Below are 25708 nucleotides of genomic sequence, written 5' to 3' on the forward strand. Positions count from 1 at the left end.
TTGGTTTAGTTTTTGACCATTCTTACCTGTATGTCTATCCTATATAAATTTATTGGTCTCCTCTAGTACAGTTATGATTCATTTAGGGAGTGTCGAGAATGACAGGCCCCAAATTTTTTATCTGCATAAATATTGATTATCCCACCTCAGTGAAAAATTATTAAATTAGTAAAATATTTTATCTTCATTGTCAACTATAAAGCATGAGTTCATGCAATCTTAACGTTGGTAAGAGGTAAGTACTTGCCAGTGTATGTGTTTAGCGTACTACTCTCTCTGACATTTCTTCCTTCACCTTTTGTCTCCACTTGTCTCCTCAACAGGTAATTGTGAATCTGGGACCTTGGTGACTAGGCCCTCCTTCCTAGTTTTCCAAATCCTTCCCCCGTTTCTTCTCTGAGAAAGAAACTAATAGTTTCAAAAGCTAGGAACAGTTTTATCTTCTGTTAAATGTGTGTATTGGCAGTAATGGAATTTCACTACTTAATGGTAAGTACTGGCCAGCTGTTATCTCCACAGTTATTTGGTTAATTTCAATTGGATTCTCCTTTTGATACAGAAGAGCAACTAGTGAACAATATTTTTTTTTAAAAAAAATTGTTTGTTTGGGTGAACATATATTTTAAATTTTCTTATGATCTGGTTGGAATTCCTAATTACTAGCTACATGTTAGATGTGAGACTTGAATATCTTCACTGCATAGTACATAACTCCATGCTGAACCCGGGACAAGGAGGCAAAGTCTATGCTAATATTTTTTTGCATCTCGTATTGTGACTATGTAGGTTATAATTCAGTTGAAACTGATAAATATTAAAAGCAGCATAAACATTAAAGAAGTAAATCTATTGGGAAGTGAACACAAGAATACTGAGATCCTTAAAAAACTTCAGCGGTTATCTCTTTTACACAATATTCTTTCTGTTCGCTTCTGCTCAATAAAGATTTTATTTGCTTTAGATGCAATGACCCAGAATCTAAGACAAAAAGGAGTAAAAATATGGAAATGAACCAACACTGTTGCCTTTACATCAATGCAAGGCAAAGCACACTGAACTGCACTCTCTCTCTCTTGATTGGTTTGTCAATGTTTGTACTGCATTTTAACTCATTATTCACTTGGACTTCAAATAATTTCACACATTGGGCTTCATCTAGTATTTGACCATTTCTACAGGCATGGTACTGACAGGTCATTTTTGCTCATTTAAAACTGCATAATATGAGCCTTTTACTCATTAAGAGAATTAAGATGATAAATTAACCAGTCAAACATATCAGCAACTGATATGCTGCTTCAAAAGTTCCCTGATCAGCTTAGAATTTCGAAAGTCATACCTATATACAAAAAGGGGAAAAGCAGCTCCCCGAGAACAATCATCAGGGAATGATAACAGTGAAAATTTGTGCCAGACTAGGACTCATACCCAGATTTCCCACTGTATGTGAGCAGCCACTTCAACAGCTTTGGTAATCACCAACAGCTTTGGTTATCACTGAGCGAGGTGGTGGAATGCTGTGCACACAGGACTCACATTTCAGGAGGATGATGGTCCAAACCGATGTCCGGCCATCCTGATTTAAGTTTTCCATGGTTTCTCTAAATCACTTCAGGCAAATGCCAGTATGGTTCCTTTGAAAGAGCTTTAATCCAAGCTTGTGCTCCATCTCTAATGGATCCTCCTTTGTCTCAGCTATCCGCGACTCACGGCCAGACCCAGACTGCGGTATGTCATCACAAGCTGTACTCATACAAACATCATGTAACTCCCTTACAGGGGAGCACGTTTTAATTGAAAGTTGCTGCTAGGTATCAACAGATAAATACAATATTGCTGTGCATGCATGCATGCATACGTGAATTGACTTGGTCGAGACATTGTGACCACAGCATGACTGCCATCTTGTCTGCTTAGATTTAATGGACAGAACAGATTTGTCCACAGTGTTGGCACAACATTGGAGCACTGCAGCAGGTGTGGACATCTCTGCCTCGATGGATCAATGCCATCTTCTTCAAACTGAACTAGTGACAACATGTCATTGTGTTGGCTTCCGCCTGACAAGAAACCACCAACACTGCAGACTGCAACGGGCACTTGAATGCCAATACTGGCATGCTGAGTGGCAAAATTTTGTGTTTCTGGATGAGTCCTGCTTCAAATTGTCCTACAGTGATGGCTGTATACACATTCGACACCACCATGGTGAACACTATCAGGCAGACTGTATTGTTAAGCAGCATAGTGGACAAATGGCAAGTGTGATGGTTTGGGGCACAATTGTTCATAACACGTGATCTTGCCTCCTATGTCTTGAGAGCAAACTGAACAGCTAGCTTTACATCAGGGAGGTAGCCCGAGGCATTGCACCTCCTGAATGCTGTTCCACATGACATATTTCAGTAGGTCAAAGCTCAGCACAAGTGGCGAAGATTGTACAAGCTTTCTTCGAAGAATGATAGGACTGCCCATTCACCTGACAATTAACCCATCAAACATCGAACATGTCTGGAATATAGTCGGTTGGCAACTTGTTCGTTCAGTTCCTCCTGCAGCCACAGTTGATGTTTTGTGGATGCGCCTATAAATCCTGTGGCAGAGTATTTCCCAGCAGCATATTCAAGCACGCAGTGACATCTAGTGGATTCGATTGTAGGACATGGTGGCGCCGAATTTCCACAGTCGCAGTGCATGGATAAATCTGTAAATCTAATCATTTGTGTAGTGTTACATCCCTAATTGGTGGAATTGATTTCATTTTGATCACATCTCTCAGTCTTGGTGTAGTGTATGTTTTATAATTATATTTATTTGATAATTTTAAAAACTTATGTACATAAAACAAATAAGGGGAGTGTAACTAGAAACAGTGACTAATGCTTTACAGTTGTAATTATGTGACGGTAACTGTGTGAACTAACCAGTGGCATCAGTTACTGTTCCACACTTTACAACTGAACATAGTTTAAAAAATAGAAAGCATCTTGTACAAATGACCTAAGTTAATAAAACTTTTATCAAAACGGTGTTACATTCCAAGCACAGTTGAGGATACTGGAACAGCCAAGAACAATCATCATACCAAGAGGGCTCGAGATCTTGTTATGATGTTGATAGATGCTTCACCCAATGACTCATCGTGCTTTTGTTCACTGCCAGGTCACGATAGGCATTCCGCAAGCATCTGTGATGCTCTGGTTTTCCGCCAGAAGAAACTCAATGACCGCTCTCTCCTAGGAATGCGCCTCCGTTACAGATGCCAACTTGAAGTTACATATAGCGCCACTACGTATTGGAACTTTGTAAAATTATAGGAGATGCAGTGCAAATATTTCACGCTGTCCCACAGCAAATTCAGCATATTTCCAACTGAAACTGGCCAATAAAAAATTACTTGTTGAATGCCCTTCGTATATGGACCACGTACTCAAAGGTTTCATGTATAGTAAATTCAAGATTGAAGTACTATTAATCCTATAAACATAAATGTTTTTAAAGTAATTTAAGAAGTAGATAATAGTTTAAATGTTTACTAATTGGATTAGTATCCATCCTGTTTTTACAATATTTTCCAGTAGGTTACTTGTTACAGATTTACTAATTTTAGTCAGAAACTGCATTAGTAACTGAATTGAGTTTTAAATGAAATGATTAAATAAAACAAATTGAAATATGTATATTTTGTCTTTTGATCTCTACTTTTGGGTAATTTAGTATACAAAATGAGATGATTGCTGTATACATGTCATTAAATTACTTTAAATGGTCTTACACAATGTTTAATATGTATGAAAGTAAGAAACATAAATACAGAACACAATGTGTGGAGTACTTCCATGGTCAGAGATACTGCACACATTAATGTACGTGACTAGAGACAGGAGTACCGTTTATTAAAATTGAGAAGTGTGTCACGTATTAACGAATGAATCCAGTATTGAATAATGCATTAACTGGTTTCCCTAACCTAGCAACTACAACTAAAATTACATGTAGTTTGCCTATCTTCAGTTTTATAGATGGATGTTGGTATAGCATCTTTAAATCTGTTAGAAAACGTGCTGAGCCATTGATTGTTCATAAAGATATCTCAGGTGCGATCCTATAAAGACAGCACAAGATTTTAATATTCTACTATACTCACTATCGTAGCTGGCATAATTATTACATTTTAGTGACATAATGATTTTTATAATCTTTCTGGGGTGTTGTATTATTGAACTAACGTCTGTTGGTAGATCATGCAGTGTTTGCACAAGTAAATCTGAGCATCTCTATTTGGTTTTTCATTAGTAGGTACAACATTGGATGCAGTGGATAGCATGAAGGGCATTGATGCCGATGAGAGAGATTAAAACCAAGAGGGATCACTAAAGAAGTAAGAGAGACATGCGGAGCCATGCTGTTACTGTTGAGAATAGAGGCCAATGTGTGCGGAGCACAAGTTCCACATAGCAGGGGATAAGCTAGATATCCTGTATGAGGGAATTTTAGACGGAGACTTCTATGAGAAGCAAAAAGTAATCATAGATTACACAACGAAAACATTATGGGTCAAGGGCTGACAATTACGGCTACATATGGAACAGGAGCAGAACTGTCGAATCTTGTGGACTGGCAGAGAGCTATGCAGAGAGGAACGTTGTCTAGCAATTAAAAGAGAAAATAGTAAGCCCACCAATCTTACAGTATCTTGATTTCACAAAGCAATTCATAACCACCACAGACACGAGCAAGAAAGTGATTGAGGTGCCTCTGAATCAAGGACAACTAGGACAGGATTTACCAGTTACCTTCGCATCCAAAACACTGAACCGCACCAAGAGATAATATAGTATGACAGAGTGAGAACTTCTAGCCTAGTGTGGGCAGTAAAGCACTACCGGCCTTATGTGTATGGAAGAAAATTTATCGTGTGCACTGATCGCAAACCATTGGAATGTTTGGCGCATGTAAGTGATCCTTCATCAAGATTACAACTTTGAGACTGTACACAAAAACAGATAAGAAAATTCAGTAGCAGTTGGTTTGCCACGCATACTGTGAGACCCTGCTGCAGTCATTCGGAGCATGGAAGAGGCTGATGAGGAAGATCATGATGACCACCAATCAGTGATCAGGGAAGAAGAGAAATGAGCTACTCTGAAGCAGTTTCACGATTCAACTGTAGGGGACACCAAGGGATCAGCCGCACATATACCACATTAAACAGTACATAGCATGGAGAGATAAGAAGAGACACACAGAAGAGTACATTTGAAGTTGTAAGAATTGTTAGAAGAACAAAGTTACACAAAATAAGGTGAAGATGCCCTGAAGTGTTTACTGGGTTGATTGAACTATTTAGCCAAGTATTCACTCGTTGTGATATCAACATGGTCAGACTGCTTCAAATAACAGAGAAAGGCAATAGATACATACTAACGCTCCAGGATGCCGTCACGAAGGTTGTTGTAGCAGAACCTGTAGCACAACAGGACACATACAATAACACAAGTCGAGAAAATAATCTGCAATTATGGAATACCATCTAGAACTACTGAGTGACCAAGGGACCAATTTCCTAAGTGACATTCTCAAAAGAGAATGTTTACTGAGGATTAAAAAGATTCAGTCTCGTGCATACCACCCACAGACAAATAAAGCACTCAAAAGAACACATAGAACATTAAAAGAATATCTACGTCAATAGGTGGGAATGTAGCAGGAAAATTGTGGGACGAATAGATGCATCTTGCCACTTTTGTATATAATACCACACCAAATTCCTCACCCCATTATAGTTGTTTTTTGGTAGAGTAAGCAACATTCCTGATGTCCTACAGTGGGATCTTGCCCAAAATTCAATACAAGTATGATGATTAGACAACAGAATTAAAGGAAGGGGTGCACCAGATGCCAAGAACTTTTCATGAAGATTGTAAGGAGAGAACAAGGAATACTGTATTGCATGCAAAATCCCAAGGAATTTAAGGGTGGAGTCAACGTATTATTACATGATGAAAGTGTGAGAAGAGGGAGGTTAAAGAAGTTGATACACCCACAGAGACGGCCCTTCCATGTTATAAGGTAGTGTGGACCAAATGTAGTACTCCAGCTAATGAATAAGAAATTCTTAACTGCACATTCAGACTGACCAAAAGAGTTCTTCTAACTTTAGATGTGTGAGGTTGTGAAGAAATAGAGTATGGTGTTCTGAAATAGGAGGAGAGAATTGGTAAAAACTTCATATAAAAGCTGATGAAGAAAGATCATGCATACTCAGGGTGTAGGTAAGGAAGATATTGTGATTGGTTCTCAGAGACAAGCCGACCACAGATCACTTTGCCTCTATTAGCCTAACCCTGGTAGCAGTAGCAAATGGGAGGAGACAGAGAAGGAAACTTGAAGTTGGATTGTAAACATCAAGAGAGTAAAGATAGTTCCTTTTACTTTACGTATGGTCCCAACATCAATGCTGCATGGAGCCATTTTGGTAAGTGGGTGGACAACGGCGACGTCAGTCCATTTATGTCAGAAGCTTACCAGATCCAAGAGTTCTGCACATCTCCAGGAGCGTACTAAGATGCAGAAGGGAAGGTACAGATCACCAGCGTCACAACGAAGATTGTGACCCATCTAAATTAAAGGAGGCTGGAGGAAGAAGCCAACAGTACAATACGCATGGCACAAGCTGCCATAGTGTATTGGGACAAATGGATCCATATAGAAGTGCTAGGTGCTATGGAAGGACACTCTACACAAAATGTTGTAGAATGCCAGTAAAACAGACTACGAGAATCACAGCACTGATTAAGAAGCTGGCACATCATGGACCATGACTAAGTGAGGACTCGTGAACTTCATTGGAGCTGCCAGCAAACTTTTATTCAGTACCTTAAATGAGCAAGACACAGAGTACATTGAAACCAGAATAAAATAAGTGGAAGATGAACAGAAACAACTACAGCACTTAAGCCAGAAGGAACTTAATAAGATCTGCAATAACGAACTTTAACAGCCAGAAGAGGATTGGCAGAATTATACTATCACGTGATCCAGTATGGAGAAAATCAAGTAACAAGTATCCAAATTACAGGACGAAACAGATAAAAGAATGCAGCAGATTATCTTAGAGACAGTATTCAGTTAGAAGATAACACAAATGATCGTAATATTTCAAGAGTTACCTCGAGAGTATGAACGACTGTGAATGCACAGAAGGGGCTACTAACTCCACATATCATTAATCCCACACAGGTAATAGAATACCTTCAAATAATCAAGGGTGATATCGACGACAAGGAGTTCCCCCTAGACCTGAAAGAGGAGACTGGGAATGGCGTCCTCTGAATGATACAAACTGTGATGACGCATTGTTTTGTATTGAAAGTTCCCTTAGTGGAAAATCAGGTCTTTAAATTATACATGGTATTACCACTTCCCATAATAGGTGGAAAGGAATGGTATGTATAGCTAGCTCCTGAAGGTGACTGTCTGCCAATAGATGATGTCAAGCAACAACAAGCAGCCATACACCAGGATCAGTTAGTCTGCAAATAAGTACCACAAGCCCAGAAGTTACGCAAACACATTTGTGATCAAAATGACAAGGAGTACAACCTCTGTGTGATAGAGCTGTGGAAATAACTGAAAGAGACTTCTGTTCACGAGTCTTGGTATTTTGACATTGGCCTCTCAACATGTATGTTCCTTATTCTCATTTCTTGTTACCAATATTAGTTTATTTCCAACAATAAGCAGCTTTCACTCGGTTAATACTCGGCAGAAATCAAACCTCCATTTGGATCAGACTTCCTTAACTCTTGTGCAAAAAGGTGTGCAGTATACTGCTGCATCCATTTTCAATAAGCTTCCACTCGAATTCAAAAATCTTAGCAGTAATCCACGCGCTTTCAAATTGAAACTGAAGAGTTTCCTGATGGGTCACTCCTTCTATTCTGTCGAGGAGTTCCTTGAAAAATTAAGCTGATTCTCATTGTATTGCTGATAGCATTTGCTTAAACTTATGGAATGATTTTTTTTCAGGTTCAAGAACATTTATTTTTATCTGTTATTACTTTTATGTTGTAAGTTCATGTACTGACACGTTCCATGACCTTGGAGATTTGCTCCTCAATTTGGTCCTACGGAACTTGACATGTAAATAAATAAAATACATAAATAAGATTCCAAATAACTGCATCAAGAAATTTGTATTGATAGCAAGCAACATTTGGCATCCAGTAGGAGCTAATGAATGGATTTATTTAGCCCCCAGAGAGGGAATATTAACTCTGTTATGTGGTAGTTATGATAGATGGACTCGCGAAGAGAACAGGAAACGTGACGCTCCTAAGAAAGTGTACATGATATGGTGATCAGACTACAGGGAGTACACACAGCAGGCAATACAGACTGAACAAGTGCTCCAGGATGCACTACCCAATATTAATAAGACCATCAAAATGTTTCCATCCGCCCTAGAAAGCAAAAAGACAACAAGGAAGATGAAGTATGGCAGTTCCCTGCACCTAAGAACATATGTCACTTGCAGGACCTAAAAGGAGTAGGGCAGCATCTGCATGAATTAGAAAATAAGTTAGGATTACATAAAAGGCAAGGAAAGCGTTTCTGAAGAAGAAAAATTTGTTAACATCGAGTATAGATTTAAATGTCAGGAAGTCGTTTCTGAATGTATTTGTATGGAGTGTAGCCATGTATGGAAGTGAAGCGTGGACAATAAATAGTTTAGACAAGAAGAGAATAGAAGCTTTCGAAATGTGGTGCTACAGAAGAATAGAATTGGGGAGAAGAGGAGCTTGTGGAACAACTTGACTAGAAGAAGGGATCGGTTGGTAGGACATGTTCTGAGGCATCAAGGGATCACAAATTTACCATTGGAGGGCAGTGTGGAGGGTAAAAATCGTAGAGGGAGGCCAAGAGATGAATACACTAAGCAGATTCAGAAGGATGTAGGTTGCAGTAAGTACTGGGAGATGAAGAAGCTTGCACAGGATAGAGTAGCATGGAGAGCTGCATCAAACCAGTCTCAGGACTGAAGACAACAACATTAAAGAATAGCAGAAACTGAGAGATCCAGTTTGGAAACACTCATATTCATCTGTGCACTAGCAACAACTGCCACCCTCATAGCTATGAGATTGCTTCTTAGGCATTTAAAACCCAGCAACCATTGCAGGAAATGGAAAGAAGAGAAGTGTTACAAACAGGTGCATGGATATTATGATCCAGCTCATGGGAACATCTCACAAGAAGTGCACTTCCCCCTGGTGAAGTTTCCTCTACCCACAGTGCTTCATCATGAGACACAGAATTGCAGATGAAGGACAAAAGAAAAGGAGATAATCAGATATTGTACAGATCACTGCTTCAAGGATGCATATACAGAGAGAGAGAGAGAGAGAGAGAGAGAGAGAGAGAGAGAGTATGTATTTATGTGTTGAAAGGAAAGAGGAATCTATGTATCACGTATGTAACTTGCGTTAAAAAAATGTAAAATTTGAGGACAAATCTTCTCCCCAGGAGGGAGGTGTAATGATCAGATCATGAACGGATTGCCAACAAAAAAAAGATAATAAGTCATCTTGGTAAAAATTTAGATGGAGACGTGAAGTGCTTAACACTTTCACCAGACCGATATCATGTCGTGAGCATTAAGAAACCACCGATTTCAATTTGGCTGATTGCAAATTGTGGGCAAAAGACCAACACAGTTACTTACCATCTATAAGTAAACAGTATAAAGAGTTCAACAGTTCGAGAGTTCCTGCCTGCAAATGAGCCTCAGACATCGTGTCAACTGACAGCAGAAAATTATGTGATTGAAGGAATCTATTGATATGTAACGGAACCTGACAGTTCAATTTGAGCAACAGGAAGGAGGCTCCTTTTCATGATTCGAGTCAAAGTGATAGGCCAGACAGGCTGTTTGTTCTAGTAATTGGAGTATATAGTAATGTCTGTGTTCTACACCCATTGAAAATAATGACCCAGAGTCTGTCCTCTTCAACACATTCATGTGAACTCGGAAAGAAGCAATAAAATCAGACCAAGATACCAACCCAGAAGCTCGTGTCTTTATTTCCACCTCCCTAGCCTGATACCTGAGTCTTTCTGTAAGGCCTCCAACCATAGAGACCTGATAAACCTCAGCTAGACCCTTTCGCCAACTTATTCCCTCACACGAAGCCATTCATGTGCGAGAGTGTCAGTGGACCTGAAAAATCTCACATCATTTCCTGTTTGACTGAGGGATTCATGTAAGTATGTTGCAACCCATTAGGGTTACAACAGACGTTATAAAAGAAATTATTCAGATAATTAAGAAGGGCAAAAATTTAATGATGATAGGAAAAGGATGAGAAACAAAACAAATGTCTTAACATTTTACATCTTTATTCTTCATGTTTACAGATTTGTAGCCCTCTGCCACCAGAGGGCTCCAAATTGTAACATGTAACATGGTGGTGTATAACGTAACTATGGCGGTCTGTGAGAAACAGTGTGCCGTAATCAACTTTCGAATTCAAAGAGTTCGTCCACATATGGAGATCCTCTCCTCCAGCATGACAATGCGTGATCACTGTGACATCGGCAACAATCTGACACATTGGGTACACTGTCATTGACCATCCTCCATACAGTGCCAACTTGGTCTCATCAGATTTTCACCTGTTTCCAAAACTTAAAGAACACCTTTGAGGACTTCACTTTCATAGTGATGAAGCAGTGCAACAAAATCAAACATTCTACAGTGATGGTATTAACAAACTGGTCTCTTGTTGGGAGAAATGTATTCATCACCAAGTTGACTACACTGAGAAATAATTTTGTAGACATGAAGAATAAAGACATAGAATGTTGTTGTTTGGTTTATTTAAAAAGTTTTAATAAGAGTTTTCACATACAAAATTCTGAGGCATTGCTTTCCTGCACACCATCCAGTGCTAGATTTTATAATGGTAAGACATAGATGTGAAATAAATGTTAAACTGTAAAACATTTCCAGGGGCAGATGTGAAAGCAATCAAGTATTTTGGTTATGAAGGGCAGCTTAAAACTGAAGAAAGGTGGGAAATTAGATTGGATCAGTATAAATTGAAGAAGCCAATGTTTTGGGGAGTTTCAAAGATAGCAATAGGCAATAATTGATGGAAATGGGGGAAATGTATATGGTAGAACATTGGTTACTTCTGCGAGGGGAAATAAAGAAGGCAGGAGGGGATCAAACAAGTAAAAAGCTAAGACCAAGTAGAAATCCTTATGTAACACATGAAGTATTTAACCTAATCAAGGAAAATAGAAAATATAAAAATGTAGCAGGGAAAAGGAAATACAGTAACCCCAAAACAATGAGATTGACAGGAAGTGCAAAATGGCAAAGCAAGAATGGCTAGATATAGAACTATGCATGGCCAGATTAAAGAGAGATGACACCTGCAGGAAAATTATAGAGCACTTTTGTGAAATGAGAAGCATGTCTACGAATATTAGGAGCTCAGACAAGAACGACAAACAAAGCATAGAAGGGAAGGCTAAAAGGTGGAAGGAATATATTGCAAGTCACCACAAGATAAGCAAATTTGAATACGACATTATAGAAGAGGAAGTATATGAAGACAGATGGGCAATAAGATGTTGCAAGAAAAATTTGACAGCACTGTGAAAGATTTAGGTCGATAGATCTACTCTAATCTGGAGCAGACGACATTCCCTCAGGATTATTGAGATCCTTGGAAGAGCCAGCCATGACAAAACTATTACACCTGGTGTGCAAGATGTAAGAGACAGACGAAACACTCTACATCTACATGGATACTTGCAAATCACATTTAAGTGCCTGGCAGAGGGTTCATCGAACCACCTTCACAACTTTCTGTTATTCCAATCTCATATAGTGCGCAGAAAGAATGAACATCTATATCTTTCCGTATGAGCTCTGATTTTCTTATTTTATCGTGGTGATCGTTCCTCCCTATGTAGGTCGGTGTCAACAAAATATTTTCACATTCGGAGGAGAAAGTTGGTGATTGGAGTTTTGTGATAAGATTCCGTCGCAATGAAAAATGCCTTTCTTTTAATGATTTCCAGCCCAAACCCTGTATCATTTCTGTGACACTCTCTCCCATATTTCACAATAATACAGACTTCAAGAAGGATGTAATAAGCCTGATTCCTACTCTGTGGAAAACAGATGCAGACCAGAACGAATAGTACCATACCATTAGTTTAGTATGCTATGACTGTAAAAAGCTGATACGAATTATATAAATAAGAATGGGAAAACTAGTAGATGCAGACCTCGGAGGGAGGTGAGTTTGAATTCTGTAGTAACATTAGAACACACTCGGCAATACTAACTTGACAACTTTCCTTGCCCCCAGGTAACCTGAATAAAGAAAAAATTGCATTTACAGGATTTGTAGATGGTGATAATACTTTTGGGAATGTTGACTGGAACAAACTTTTTGAAACTCTGAAGGTAACAGAGAGTAAAAAATTATCTACAACTTGGGAAACCAAACTGCAATTATGAGTCCACAGACATGACAGAGAAAGTAGTTGAGAATGGAGTAAGACAGAATTAAAGTGACTCACTGATGTTACATAATATATTGACAGAGAAACCAGCAAAACAAAAAAGGAGAAATTTGGAAAGGGGATTAAAGGTCAGGAAGAAGAAATAAAAACTTTTGAGCTTTAACAATAGCACTGTAATTCTGTGAGATACACCTAGCAAAGAACTTAGAAGAGCAGCTGAACGGAATGGATAGTGTTTTCAAAGGAGGTTTTAAGTTCAACATCAACAACAATAAAACAAGGGTAATGGATTGGAGACAGATGAAGTCAGGTGACACTGATAAAGAGTAAGATTAGGAAATAAGACTCTAAAAGTAGTAGATGACTTTGGATATCTGGGCAGCAAAATAACTGGCAATGGCTCAAGTAGAGAGGATATAAAATGCAGACTGGCATTAGCAAGAAAAGTGCTTCTGAGAAAGTGAAATTTGTTAGCACTGAATATAAAAATTAAATGTTAGAAATTCTGTCTAAACATATTTAATGGAATATAACCTTGTACAGAAGTGAACTGTGTACAATAAACAGCACAGACAAGAGGAGAATGAAGCTTCTGAAATGTAGTGAAGTACAAGAATAAAGACAGTTACACGGATAAATCATATACCAAGGTACTGTATCGAACTGGGTAAAAAAAGATATTTGTGGCACAACTGAACTCAAGAAAGGATCATTTGATAGGACACTTCCTGAAGCTTCAAGGAACCCAATGCTTGAGTACAGTGTGCAGGTTCAGATGGATGAAGCCTGCAGTAGCTGTGTAGCTATGAAGAGGCATGTACAGGATTCAAGCAGCAGGAGGGGCTACATTAAATCAGTCTTTGGACTAACGACAACAACAACTACTTAGGCCATTGTTTCTGTACACCATAAAATTGTATCTGCAAAATTAAAATATTGTGACATCCCTGAAATGGGAGTCTTTCTTCCACAACAATCACACTGTACCACAAAATTACGCTCAAAATGGGGAAACACGAATCACTCGCATATCATTATTGGATCCCACCTTGCATAAATTACTATAAATTTACTTTAAATTTTTGTTCAGAAACTAATGTTTGCCAATGACAGGAGCACACTTAATTGTCAGAAAGAAGCCAGACAATGGCTGGACAGACCTACAGGTTCACAAAAATTAATATAACACAATTTTAAACAAATAAAGTCATCCACTGGTGCCATAAATGTGCATTAATGGTCATACACTAAATGAAACACTATTATATTGGTTCGGCTGGATAACATGCTAAAATGGTGCCAACATACTGACAAACTAATTGAGGAACTAAGTTTAGCAGTTTTGTAGCTACAAGTAGACAGACCTCTTTGTGTTCACCTGAAATTCCTTGTTTTCTCACATAATTATATTGTGCCACAATTCGGCTTCAGTAAATAAAACATTATTTTAGCTACAGAAAGCAGTAAGAATACTGTGTGAAAAAGGAAACTACAAATCTTGCTAAAAGATCTTTTGAGCTCTCACACTAATTTATTCCTTAATAATATATGCTGCTAGTGATAAGATTATTTTGGTTTAATTGCACTTTATACAACCACAACTCGGACACTTCCATGTATACTTTACCTATTTCACTCTTTTGTTAATGTACAACTTGATTCATTTCACATTGCTGGAAGTTCTACTTCATAATGGGACCACTGGGTAGTGACAACTCTACTGATGAATCCATCAGTCATCAAGACACAATCTAGACTAGAATGCAAGAAGAATTAATTTCCATAGCTACCAATATAGGCGAATTTTTACCACAGAGATATTTCCTTGGGAATTTCATCTTCCAGAAGTTCCTGTCACTACCGTCAGCTGTGAAGGAAACATTAATTTCTGACATCATATAAATTAAAAATTACGTATTGCAATTCCCACAAAAGTATACAGCAAATAATTGAAGGATCATCAACCGACACATTTAAAAGGGGAACATTCAACAGTACTGAAAGACAATAACATCCAGTAAAGCCACTTTGAACAAATATCAGGACGCCAGTAAATCACAGATGTAGATTGCCTATTTGGAAATACCAGTGCAGAAATTTCCAGTTTCACACAGCTAAATATTGCTTCAATGTACATAAGAAAAATAATAATGTGATGTGCGACACTTTTCTGTCTCATTCTAGGGTGTAATATCTACAATCAATGGCATGTAAACATAAGTAAGAGCCTCCAAATGCAAATGAAAAAGCAGAGCAGATCATATAATATATGTACAATGGCTGGAGATGAAATACACAAGACTGTTAAAATCACCAGGTGCTTAAAAATGCGTAGAGTTAAAAATCGGCAGATATTAGGAACACAACATTTATAGCAGTACACAATGAAGTTACTCTGTAGGTACACCAGATGCTATAAACCAGGCACAGATCCAAAGGGGTTGGGTGAGGTGAGGAGGAGAGGGGAGCAGTGGAGAGAGAGAGAGAGAGAGAGTGTGTGTGTGTGTGTGTGTGTGTGTGTGTGTGTGTGTGTGTGTGTGTGAGCACACCTTTGTGGCTTTGAGACAGAGCAAAAAATACAATGCGACACATTTTCATTTCTTATTTTCAGTTGGACCTTCGAATCCAACATGTGCTTGTTGTAACTTTTTTTCTCTATACAATACAAATATCATTTATATGCTGTTATTGGAACTAACGATCAGAAACAGCCACCCTAGGGCTGGTAAACAGTCTGTAATTAAGAAGAATGATTAACCCATGTCGACTGGCATCAATTGAGGAAAGTAAAGATAACATTCAGCCGCTGTAGCATTTTTTGAACATCTCGGTGCAGGTCACTGAATGCATTGGGACAGCACTTGTGCCCCCTGTAGGTTTTTGTCTAGTGACAGCGAAACATCTTTGCACTGATTAAACTGTAGAAGCTGTACAATTAGCTGTTGTGAATTAGACAGCTTTCACTGCTACAATAAATTTGTCTTGAACACACATTCTCAGGCTTCAAAGATTTTTCAATTCATGGAAACATAACTTATCTTTGGCCCCAGGTTCTCATTACTGTTACTGAGCATAAACAGAAGTATTGTGTCAAAACTTGGATTTGGTAACTAATTTTATTGAGAATACACAAAAATGTAAGTCGCAAATATGTCAAAATTTGATGAATGATGATTTATGCAATGCTCAGATTTTGAATTCTGCAATGTAGCAAAAATACAATGGTCATTTAAGTGAGATAAGAAAAAACCAAGATGGCAAGGTAAGTAGATAAGCCACAAAAATATACAGGCAGAGCATGGATGTATATAGCCGGAGATCAGGATCGGTGGAGGAAGTATGGAATGGGTCTTCATCCAGCAGTTCCTAAGACCTGTCTTAGGAACACGGCATTTCCATTGCGAAACTTTTTGTCTCCCTTGAGCAAAGAGCACCCACTGTGCAAGACCTGCAAGTATGGAGTACTTTTAATATTTTGGGAGACGAAAGGTGACTTGCTAGTAGTCATACAGTCCCAGTTCTGACCCAGCTAAAAACGTGTAATACCAAGCCTTGAATCATTTTCTTAATATAAAGGCACCTGACAACACTTTATTTTAACCACTGTGAGAGCTGCGGGGGAGGGGGGGGGGGGGGGGGCGCCTTACCCCAGCATACGGGCATCCTTGCTTCCCAGAAGACAGCAACTGCCAACAAGACTGAATATACCGTAGTCCCAGTGCCGATGATCATAATCAAAAGCAAATTCTTGTTCAGCATTTAAAACTTCCGAATTTGTAAGCACTGTCACTTCTTCATATATTTCTCATTGAGGCAGATAGAATGGATAAAAGTACGTCAAACTCAATATTAATCACACTGTGATCTCATCATAAAATGCATACAGAGTTATGAAAAATCCATTTATCATCACCAGAAATGCATGATACTATACGTAAAAATCATTGGAAGGACTTCTGCATTTAAAGCCTTTAAAACAAAATTTGTAAAGTTATAATTGATGGCCATGAGAGCTCATTATGGTGTATACCCTGCACGATGCCTCCTCCGGTACCTGTTTCCCACAGATCCACAGAGATAGCAGCACAGAAAACAATGTTTCCTGGGCATTCTTGAGCTGCTCAAGCAAACAAAAATCCCATTCCCATGTGCAAGCAAGAATTCATTTAACAGTGTTATACATTTCAACTGCTATTAAGGAACCATACATAAGCACCAGCAGCAGAATGGTAATTTTTGTTTTGTGGTACTAAATAAAAACAAGTAAGAATGAGAACAAGTTCTTAAATTAAATTCACCAGTGAAATTTCTTTTATTACTGAAAATCACAGGTATGTTAGACTGTAGGACATGGTGTGTCAACAAGGGAATAGATACTAACATAAATAATTTTCTTCTCACATCTACAAACAACAGAGGGATAGTTGAGATTAAAGCTATCAATGCAGTTGTACATTCATATACAACTAGTTAGCACTCAGCTTACAGTAAGGGATTTTTCCCAGAGATAGAAAGGCACATCAACAGCTTACATAACTGTCCAGAATATTCACTGAATATTGTTTCCTAAGACATTAACACAAGTCTTCACAGTTCACTGAACTGTGTTTTTGTTCCAAGCTGTTCTGTCTACTTGTAAATAAAATATAAAAGCTTCGTTGTTTACCATTTAGTTTGTAACTGTTCTGTCAGATTTATCATTTACTTCTGGTCTCACAATCAGCTTGAAGTTTCCAGTTTGGAAAAACTAATCCCACACTGACAGCATAATGAGAAAACCACATTACCCATTACTAAGCAAAGTAATAGGATCTTTCTATATGACCACAGACATACACACAAAAAAACATTATTTTGTCAACAATATTAACCACAAATGATGAGAAAGAAGCCAATATCTCTGATACTCTGCATTCACTTACGGTACTGTAAGTTTTTTCTCAAAGCTTTCTTATTTTTTATGTTTAATCTGAAAACATAAAAGTATCAAAAATACTTCAACAGCATACGTGATAGAACTGACTACTTCAGTCATAATGCTAAATAGTGTAACAAACCACACTCTACACTATATGTTCGTACAATAAAAGTCTTATATGGGCACAGGCACAACTGGTATTACACAATAATGCAACACAGTTCCATTACACAGAAGCAATTTGATGCATTTGTGTTTCTTCCTTTATTTTCACAAATCTGCAAACTTTCTCTCTATTACTGTTACGCATATTCTTACACAGCTGTCAACAATCCAATGTTCTGTAGCACATATAGGGAAGGATGGTACATACTAAATTTCTCAAAACAATCTTGATTAGAATATAAATATCTGTTTAAATTAACAGATAATAAAGACAGCTGACAAATATTTCACTTATTCAACTTTTCTGGTAACAGAAGTGAGATCAAAAAATTATACAATATTCTTACTTAAATTGTAATTTCATGGACAATTCTTATCACAAATTACATTATTTATTAAGCATATCACATAAAGCATAACATTTTGATGTGGATTTCACTAATTGAATCTACAAGTCGGTATCAAATTGGGAATAGCTATGTGTCACAATTTGGTTGTGATTTTAATTAATAGTGTAGCATTTTAAATTTTGTGTGTGTGAGTAAGAAGGGGGGAGGGGTAGAAGTATGAGGGAGAAGGTGGAGATTCCACAAAATTAGGGGCATAATTTACACATAGCACCAACTATGCTTGGGTGTGCACAAAAACTGGTAAATAACTGTAGCTTTAGTACGAATAAAATTAGAATCTGTTGAACCTCCACTATTCCTTCCTTTACTCAGTCACTGTACAAACTTCTACACTAATATCTTTAATCTTCAATTACAATCCGGCAGTCCTGGTCTTCTAAAATTATACGCACAACCTAACCGTCATCATGCAAATTCAAACCAATATTCGTCCACCCTTCCCTTTTTTGGGGGGGAGGGAAGGAGAAGAGTGAAACAGTGAAAAATACCTAATTCCATAACAGCAGGGCCTAAATCTGGAAAGGGAAAATTGCCAAATCATTTCCTGTACCATGCGAAGAACCCTATACTGTGAATGAAAGTTACACATGTAAAACATCAAACCCATTACAGATAATGCATGAAATCATATAACGGGCTCGTATTATTCTCACGTACTTCTTTCTCAAACATCCTTTAGTGTAGATGTTACTGCAACCAATGATAAAACAGATATAAATAAAGTCATGATAGAAGGATGGGTATTATTTGCAAATATTCATATAGTACTGCGTCTGACTGACGTTTACAAATATCTTGCTTGCAATATCGGTATGTCAGAAACATAGGAACAGAATTCCCCATTTTAAAATACATCTTTGTATACAGAAATCACTATATTTCACATGATTCTGATAGATCCTGTATAGTAAAAGGTGCTTTGGAAGGAAACAGATTACCCAGTAGCCTACTTACACATTTTTTATGGTTTGATCACCATAGCATAAATGTGCTTCAATTTTCCTATGACTCAAGATGTATAGTTACCAACATTTACAGACCAGTTTACACTGAAATGTTGTAGAAACAAAAAAATGCACCTGTGAAAATGCAGAATACTTGGAAAATATTAAACTCATCACAGGAAAAATTAATTTGCTGTGACTTAAGCAGTGCAATGACATGGGATTTAAACAGGCAAACTTAAGCTGTGTTGGCTGTAGATCTGCAAGGAGTCCAACTCTAGCACAAGCTTCCAGCAACTACTAACAAATACAAATTTAATATCCATTGCATTATTTTCACACACTGAATTCATTATTGTATGAAAACTCTTCCACTGCTCTATTGCAAGGAATGAAATAAAGCTTCACCCATTTAATTTCTATTGCCTTCAAAATTTGTGCAACTTATTTCCTGAAAAAAATTACCACTGCACCAGCAGCTGCAAAATTAGCAGGGCATTAAAAATTTTCAATTGCAACAATGTTTTATACACAGGAATTTAGTCTGATTTTTGCCTTTAGTCATCGACATTAAAGGAAAATACAACATGTAATACAACAATAACTGTACAAAAGTCAGTCGTTAAATGTGGGAACACAAAAAAAATTACAGGAGTGCTATCAACCACATAATAAAGTTCGACCCCAAAGAGATGACACAAAGTCAGCAGGCGTCAATAATGTCCTTCCTGCACATAACTTAACAGTCTCCTAGGCAGGGGTAGTTTCTGTATATTGTCAACCCTGGTGTACTGTCTTATAACGAACCTGCAGAGGTACTGAAGAGATCGTACTTGCGTGAAGCGAGATACAGGCTTCACCAAGCGAACAGGAAATGCAGGGTATCCCGGAGCACGAGGGCGAGAATAACAGAAAACAGCTGATTCTGAATATGTCATAGAATGTGCAATTAGTTCAGAGATACTTGGAAACCCTTCACGTCCAGGATTTGCGTAGAAACTAAATACTCCATGGCTGTGCTCAATTCTGGCATGAAACGTCTTGCCTGCGCTGCGGAAACTGACACTTAGCAAGTAGCGGTCCGCAGACGAATCTCTAACAAGGAACGAACCATCAGGTGCATCCAATAGCTTTTCTTCTGCCTCTTCTCGTGTAATTGGGCCCCAGTACCACCCGTACTTTGCCAGCTCGAACAGCTCACCTGTTAGACTACGAGGGCTAGCCAAGCACTCACTCTCCGTTTCAGTTTCGCTCTGAGCTCCATTCTCATTCTCCAATCTCAGTATAAGCTGTTGTTGTTGTCCAGTGTCAGTTCCCGACCCTCCAGAATGGTCATCTCCGTCGGCTGAACAATCATCGTTGTCTTGTGATGTACGTTTCTTGACTAAGGGACAAACAGAACTTCCTCCCCACTGGCTAGCTTGTTGTGTTGACGTCTGGGAGGCACTCGACTCGCACTGCTGTGGAATTCCATTATTCGTCACTACTTGTATATGATTCAATTCTCCTACAACACGCAGAGGGTCCACTTTATCCGACACACACTCATCACTAGTTGAAGAATCGTGTAAACTACGAGCATAAAGTGTAGATGGATCTATGCCTCGAACTGCTTGCTTAGGCTTACTTTTCACCGTCCTTCCAACACTAGACTTTAAGCGAAATTTTTTCTTAAAGCTTTTCAATATACTCGGCTTATCGTTTGAAGAATTATTCTTGCACTGACACCGCGCACTCTCCTTTATCAAAGACGAGTCAGTCTTTGAACATTTTAGAGCAGATATCTGTGATTCGCCATTTTCCTCTTCTTGCACTTCACAGCACCCGGGAGTTTTGTTTACATTTTGCCGGCCGCTTCGCCTAATTAAAGAATTTTTCAACTGACTTAAATTCATTTTTGCACTGAGATCAGCTAACTATCTCCCATATATAGGACAACATTCCTCGTCTACATCAACAGTACCCATAATTCACTATGAACTGAGACATAAGACCCCTGCTGTCCAGAGATGCACGCACTAAGTGTGAGACAGAAATATCGTTGTGTACATTTTGAGACTGCCTGTAGAGCAACTGTAACCGCTCAGTAGAGAGTGGGTATTGAGAAACGAATATTAGATGAAATTCTGTAATACGAAATGACCCAAGAGCCAAAACACGGTAGTTGTATTTCGAAGTAATAGTTAGTTAAAATTTTACAAATAGTAGATATTTGATATAGAGAAACGCAAAGGGAATTCAAGGAAGACATAACAGAGCTGCGTTTTGTTTTGAATATAATATATAAACCAATGCACAGCATTGTTAGCTGTCTTGAGTCTTTTGTTTTCAATGGTGCATGTTCGCAGTCTTCCGTGGTAGTCGGAAGTTAGGGTCTTATACGCCTTATTAAATATCATTCTGCTAAGTGGATTAGACATTGGAGTGGTGGATAGTAGATTATTTTGAGATTCGGACAGAAAATAGTTGACCTTATCATGCTAAAATCTTTGCCGACCGTTGTCAAGGCGATTCTGCTGTTAAACGGGACGTGAGATATAGTCCCCGTGAAAAGACATAATTTGTGCTGAACAGACATTGAAAGAACTCGAACGTACGATTAATATCGTGTCGTGAGAATTAAGAAGCTTAGACATTGTAAAGCCAGAGACTTATTTATGATTTATCAGATATTAATGGTAAAGAAAAGTTTCATGGGAAATCATATCTTTAGCGATACGAACGCGAAGGACTGTGGTACGGACTGACTGTTATTATACCGAAACGATACACACTAGGATCAACTCCTTCATTGATTCCCCAGTGCCATCTCTCATTAATTTAAGAAATGAATTGTGTCAATAAAACAGAATCTATACGAGACTTTCTCCGTGTTTCCTAAATTGAAAAATCAGCTAGTACATAGACAAATATATCTGTGAATATTCAAGCGTTATTGAGAAAAGCTGATCGACCTGTTGCAAACCGATAATAGGATTTAACGAAGGAATATTGACTTCAAAGATAACTTAAGCAAATTGTTTGGGGAACAAAAATTAGAAAAAATAGACTGAAACCCGACTGCTATGTTATTCCCGAGTAATAAATAGAATCACTGTCTTTGGAAATAGAAAACGAGATCAATGTTGAACTGCTAGTTCAGACAATTAGATTCACAAGGTGATTCAGAGATGTTTTATGCCCGACCCCACACGGCAGAGAATGGTTCTCTACTAGCTGGGACCATATATACACAAACTTTTGAGATCAGCTCCGCTGCTGGGGGGGAAATGGCGAAGCGATATCTGTGCAGTTGTGACAACAGTAGGTGTGCAGGCATAAACTGGCACCCAATGTGGGGCTCGAACTCACAACCATGAGATTAAGAGTCTCATGCTCTACCAAATGAGCTAGCCGGGACAATATATATATATATATATATATATATATATATATATATATATATATATATATATATATATATGTGCGTGTGTGTGTGCACAAACTTGTGAGATCAGTTCCACTGCCGAAGGGGGAAACGTTGAAGCGATATCAATGGAGTTGTGATGACGGTGGGTGAGCGGGCATAAACTGGCGCAGTCAGCGTGGGGCTGGAAAATGGATATAAAGGCACATGAAAATTAGGAATATCAACGTTAATATCGACGAGGGTAACTGGAGTTACTACAATTTCCACCGACTGCTTCAACAACGACTTCACGACACGGTTGTGACTCAGTCATAACACACGCCGATCGATGCAGGTCTGAAGGAGGACCACCAACCAGCTTGCTGTCTTCTGTTGGAGCTGTCGTCTCTGCGAGTGGTTGCTGAAGACGCGGCGCTGTCTCTCGAGTCGTCGCTAAGTGACATTAGAAGCTGTGAAGAAACTCAGGTAGGAAACAGTTCACTTCACTTCCTGTGGCGCGGATTGGTTTGGATTGTTTGGGGGAAGATACCAAACAGCGAGGTCATCTGTCTCATCAGATTAGGGGAGGATGGGGAAGGAAGTCAGCTGTGCCCTTTCAAAGGAACCATCCAGGTATTTGCCTAGAGTGATTTAGGGAAATCACAGAAAACCTAAATCAGGATGGCCGGATGCGGGATTGAACCGTCGTCCTCCCGAATGCTGTGGCGCGGATTTTGGGTTGAGTAATAGAATCATTTTGATCTATGAAGCATTTCTTCAGAGTGCTTAGTTAGTCATAGTACTGTGTTTGAACGAAGCAGATCCATGGCTCAGGTATATCATAAGCAGTTAGTGATGTAGTAATAGTGATTTTCATACTTGTGTTCGGTGTAAAATAACCCATCAGAATGAAGTGCACTTATCAGCTGAGATCCAATCCTGATGTCAACACATCAGATGTCGAATTCGACGAGCCTCATAGTGATGAGCGGTGTATAGAAAATGTGGCTAAACAAAATAACATGGAGACTGAGGAATCTGAATTGATTAATAGAGGTTCGGTGCATGCAAGAGAGACTAGCTCTAAGAATGAACATAGAGATACTATAGGCATGCCTAGCGCCAATCAAACTGTGGGTGTAGACATTGAGTCGTCTGCACCAATAAGTATGAAAATGTTGTTTCAGTTTTTAGTTAACTCTAATAATGAACAAGAACGCAGATATATAGCTTTGTAGGAACATTATTTCATTTCAATGTCTGCTCAAAAAAGAATTAATATTTTTTTATAATATCTTATTACTAAAAAGTATATTCGCCATTAATATGTAAGGTGAAAAAAATAACATCTTAGTACATATGCACAATTCTTACAGATAGAGGACACTTTATACTTTTACCAATCAGGTTTCTCCAAACTGTGATATAAGGTTTTAACGGATTAAAAATTACTTTAGTTATGACAGCGAACCAATAGTTCTGTACTGACAGGTTACTCTGTAATTGGAATATATGGTATGTCGGCATTTAATACAATCCAAAATTTCTTTTTCTAAACTAAGATGTTGTTGTTGTTGTGGTCTTCAGTCCTGAGACTGGTTTGATGCAGCTCTCCATGCTACTCTATCCTGTGCAAGCTTCTTCATCTCTCAGTACTTACTGCAACCTACATCCTTCTGAATCTGCTTAGTGTATTCATCTCTTGGTCTCCCTCTACGGTTTTTACCCTCCACACTGCCCTCCAATGGTAAATTTGTGATCCCTTGATGCCTCAGAACATGTCCTACCAACAGATCCCTTCTTCTTGTCAAGTTGTGCCACAAACTCCTCCCCTATTCTATTCAATACCTCCTCATTAGTTACGTGATCTACCCATCTAAACTTCAGCATTCTTCTGTAGCATCACATTTCCAAAGCTTCTATTCTCTTCTTGTCCAAACTATTTATCGTCCATGTTTCACTTCCATACATGGCTACACTCCACACAAATACTTTCAGAAATGACTTCCTGACACTTAAATCTATACTCGATGTTAACAAATTTCTCTTCTTCAGAAACGCTTTCCTTGCCATTGCCAGTCTACATTTTATATCCTCTCTACTTCGACCATCATCAGTTATTTTGCTCCCCAAATAGCAAAACTTCTTTACTACTTTAAGTGTCTCATTTCCTAATCTAATTCTCTCAGCATCACCTGACTTAAATCGACTACATTCCATGATACTCGTTTTGCTTTTGTTAATGTTCATCTTATATCCACCTTTCAAGACACTGTCCATTCCGTTCAACTGCTCTTCCAAGTCCTTTGCTATCTCTGACAGAATTACCATGTCATCGGCGAACCTCAAAGTTTTTATTTCTTCTCCATGGATTTTAATACCTACTCTGAATTTTTCTTTTGTTTCCTTTACTGCTTGCTCAATATACAGGTTGAATAACATCGGAGAGAGGCTACAACCCTGTCTCACTCCCTTTGCAGCCACTGCTTCCCTTTCATGTCCCTCGCCTCTTATAACTGCCATCTGGTTTCTGTACAAATTGTAAATAGCCTTCCACTCCCTGTATTTTACCCTAAGATAGTTCTATCAATAACAATATCTCTCTTGTTAATTATATTTTTAACATTATCTAACAGATCTGAAGCTGGGTAGCTAGCCTGAAACCAGTCACTGAAAATAAAAAATAGCGATCAAAGACTTAAATTGCGATATTTTTATACAAAGAACGATTGCGGCATTCCCAATAAGACAGTCATGTCTAGTTTTGACAAATTTGTGAATGGCAGGCTGTGGGAGATGTGAAAACATTTTTTAAGGCTAAGCTTAATATTATGAAAGTTAATTTAAAAATACATTTCAACAAGAACTCTTTGCATTAGGTGTTGTACCCAGATACCCAAAGATAAAGATAAATAACAGCAGTATCTCAGCCGGAAAAGTAAGGAGGAGAGCAGAACAGTCATGGATAAGACAGGAGATCAAATGAGGGTACATTGAGAAAGACAATGTCAATAAGCTAGCGTTCGCTTTACATATGAAGTTAGGTAACCTGTTATCGCCACTGTAGTTTACACAAGTTGAAAATGAGATTGAAGCATGGATTCAGCTACATAGGGACGAAATCATAATGAGACATAATAAGAAAAGCACTAATCTGTGTAAACAGTACCAAATGCAGGTAGGGAAACACATAAAGTACAGTATGTACATAAATTTTATGACAGAGCCATTAACCTAACAGAGATTGTCTTTTCTAATGAAGAGCAGAAACGTTTTGAAAGGGGCTTAAGCATAATCCACGAACGAACTTGCAAGATCGAGCCATCAAGAGAATGAT

The 25708-nt window shown here is 38.3% G+C and overlaps 1 protein-coding gene and 1 non-coding gene across 2 annotated transcripts; both read right to left on the reverse strand.

Annotated features, from left to right (window-relative positions):
* Positions 1–16826: 16826 nt before the first annotated feature.
* On the reverse strand, positions 16827–20976 carry LOC126176017 (suppressor of cytokine signaling 4-like). Its single transcript, XM_049923139.1, has one exon. It carries the CDS (start codon positions 20876–20878, stop codon positions 19697–19699), a length of 1182 nt encoding a protein of 393 aa, XP_049779096.1. The 5' UTR covers positions 20879–20976; the 3' UTR covers positions 16827–19696.
* A 1333-nt stretch (positions 20977–22309) lies between these two features.
* On the reverse strand, positions 22310–22382 carry Trnak-cuu (transfer RNA lysine (anticodon CUU)). Its single transcript has one exon. It is a non-coding gene; the product is annotated as a tRNA-Lys (tRNA).
* Positions 22383–25708: the final 3326 nt, after the last annotated feature.

Source organism: Schistocerca cancellata, chromosome 3 (assembly GCF_023864275.1).
Source record: "Schistocerca cancellata isolate TAMUIC-IGC-003103 chromosome 3, iqSchCanc2.1, whole genome shotgun sequence".
Lineage (NCBI taxonomy): Eukaryota > Metazoa > Arthropoda > Insecta > Orthoptera > Acrididae > Schistocerca > Schistocerca cancellata.

Coding starts and splice junctions, on each gene's coding strand:
- LOC126176017 (XM_049923139.1), bottom strand. CDS start 20,878: ATGAATTTAAGTCAGTTGAAAAATTCTTTAATTAGGCGAAGCGGCCGG.